The 1,790-nt window shown below is 54.8% G+C and overlaps 2 protein-coding genes across 2 annotated transcripts in view; one reads left to right on the forward strand and one right to left on the reverse strand.

Moving 5' to 3' along the window:
• The window catches only part of NFKBIB (NFKB inhibitor beta), a 10,558-nt gene extending 9,642 nt beyond the window's left edge, over positions 1-916 (reverse strand). The window contains exon 1 of the mRNA XM_011372258.2: positions 527-916. Within this exon, the coding sequence (XP_011370560.1) occupies positions 527-705 (179 nt within the window). The 5' untranslated portion in view covers positions 706-916. The remainder of the gene's footprint in view (positions 1-526) is intronic.
• The window catches only part of SIRT2 (sirtuin 2), a 32,949-nt gene that overhangs the window by 14,286 nt on the left and 16,873 nt on the right, over positions 1-1,790 (forward strand). The window lies entirely within an intron of this gene.

Raw genomic sequence — 1,790 nt, forward strand, 5'->3', positions numbered from 1 at the left:
GTAGTGTTTCGATAAGTATTTGTTTAACAGATGAATCCCTGCTTATCATGGAATTTACATTTTCTCTTTGAATGTAAGATGCGAAGATCAGTGTACAGAAGGTGGGATCTTAGAGTCAAAGACCAAGTATTATTTCGGAAATCAATATCTAACTCTCATAAATAAGGAGCTAAGGATCAAAGACCATATTTGCGGAGGTTAGAGGTCAGGAGGAAAGGGTCTGAGCTACAATTCTAATAAAGGTCTCAGGGCTGGGATCAGGAATATCAAATCGAGTTTGAAGATCAATGGATAGGGATGTGGAACTCTGAGAATCAGAGTTCAAAAAAGGTCAGAAATTATTGGGTTAGGAAAAAAGTTGGATAGTAAATTGGTTTTATTAAAGGTTAAGACTTGCGCGTTAGAGGTCAAGAAGTCAAACATCGGAAGTCAGATTCAGGAGAGGTTGGGAATTCGGGATCAGAGAATAACAGAGAATCAAATGTCGTATCCTAGGGCCCGGTTTGGCAGCCCAAGGTTCACTCACGTGTCCCCATCCTCAGTGACGTAGCCGAAGACGAGGGGCGCCCACGACAACCCCGGGCCCAGCTCCGCTCCCAATCCCGGTCCTCCGGGGGCCGCTGCATCCGGACCCAGAGAGCCCAGGCCGCTGTCGCACCACTCATCGGCATCCGCAGCTTTCCCCAAGCACGCAACCCCGGCCATAGCCCCCGAAGCCTCAGGGGCCCCCGCGGCCGCCCGCCTGTCGCTGGGCTCTGCCTTGAGCTCTGGCGCTTCCGCCCTGGGGGAATTCCCCAATACGCCCCCTGACTCATCCAATCAGAGTGGGATAAATCGCTCACTCCCCGCCCCCTATCACACCGTGACCAATCATAGTATTTAGATGGGCTTCAGCTCTCTGCCCGTTCTCACATTTTCCGGGCGCCCTTTACCAACATGGCTTCCAGCGCTGGGCATTTCGGGATTCGTAGTCCGGCTCTCGCCTGCTTTCCTTACCTAAAAGGGGCCCGCGCGGGGGTGTGCGAAAGCGTGTGTGCGGCCGCAAAGACAGCTGGGAGTTGTAGTTCTCTGCCTATCTCTGCCCCTCCTGTTTCCGGTGCCGTCACGGGACAGAGCCGTCGGTGACAGCCCCGTCGGTGACAGCCCTGAGGGCCCCCGCCCCGCGCCCATGGCCGAGCCGGACCGTGAGTCGGGGCCTCGGTGGGAGGATCGGGCCGCGCCGGGGCCTGGCTGAGGGCTGCAGGCCCCGGGGCCCGAGGGCGGGTGTGGTGAGTCCGGACGTAGGGGCTGCATGGGGAAGAGTGAGGTTCGGGGGGCCGTTGCTAAGTGACCCGTATTGCTAGGTTTGTGGGTTTCTGGGTCGCGAGGTTTTAAGGGTTCGTTTGCTATGTCTCCCGAGTTACTAATGATCGCGTGTTTCTCGAACCTGGGTTGCCAAGGACCCCCGTTGCTAAGGACTTAGATTGCCGCGGTCCCGGTTGCTAAGGGTACCTGGTTGTTAGGGGGAACTGTTGGATGCTAGGGGACCCCTGGTGTCCCTGCTTATCTCGTCCCTCTAGTTTCTATGTCTCTCCTAAACATACCATGCCCACCGCATCTCCACTCCAACACCCACCTCCTGTCCGAGTATCTCTTTTCTCTTCCTTTCCAAACTTACCTCTGCTTGTAAATATTACCCTTCAGTACACACTCACAATGTCCTTCCTAACTCCTCCTAAGGCTTCCTCAATGCCCTGTATCTTTTCTCTTTCTCCTAAACCTTCCCTTCCCCATCCCCTTTGTCCCTCACC

The sequence above is a fragment of the Pteropus vampyrus genome, unplaced genomic scaffold (assembly GCF_000151845.1).
Source record: "Pteropus vampyrus isolate Shadow unplaced genomic scaffold, Pvam_2.0 Scaffold203, whole genome shotgun sequence".
Classification (NCBI taxonomy): domain Eukaryota; kingdom Metazoa; phylum Chordata; class Mammalia; order Chiroptera; family Pteropodidae; genus Pteropus; species Pteropus vampyrus.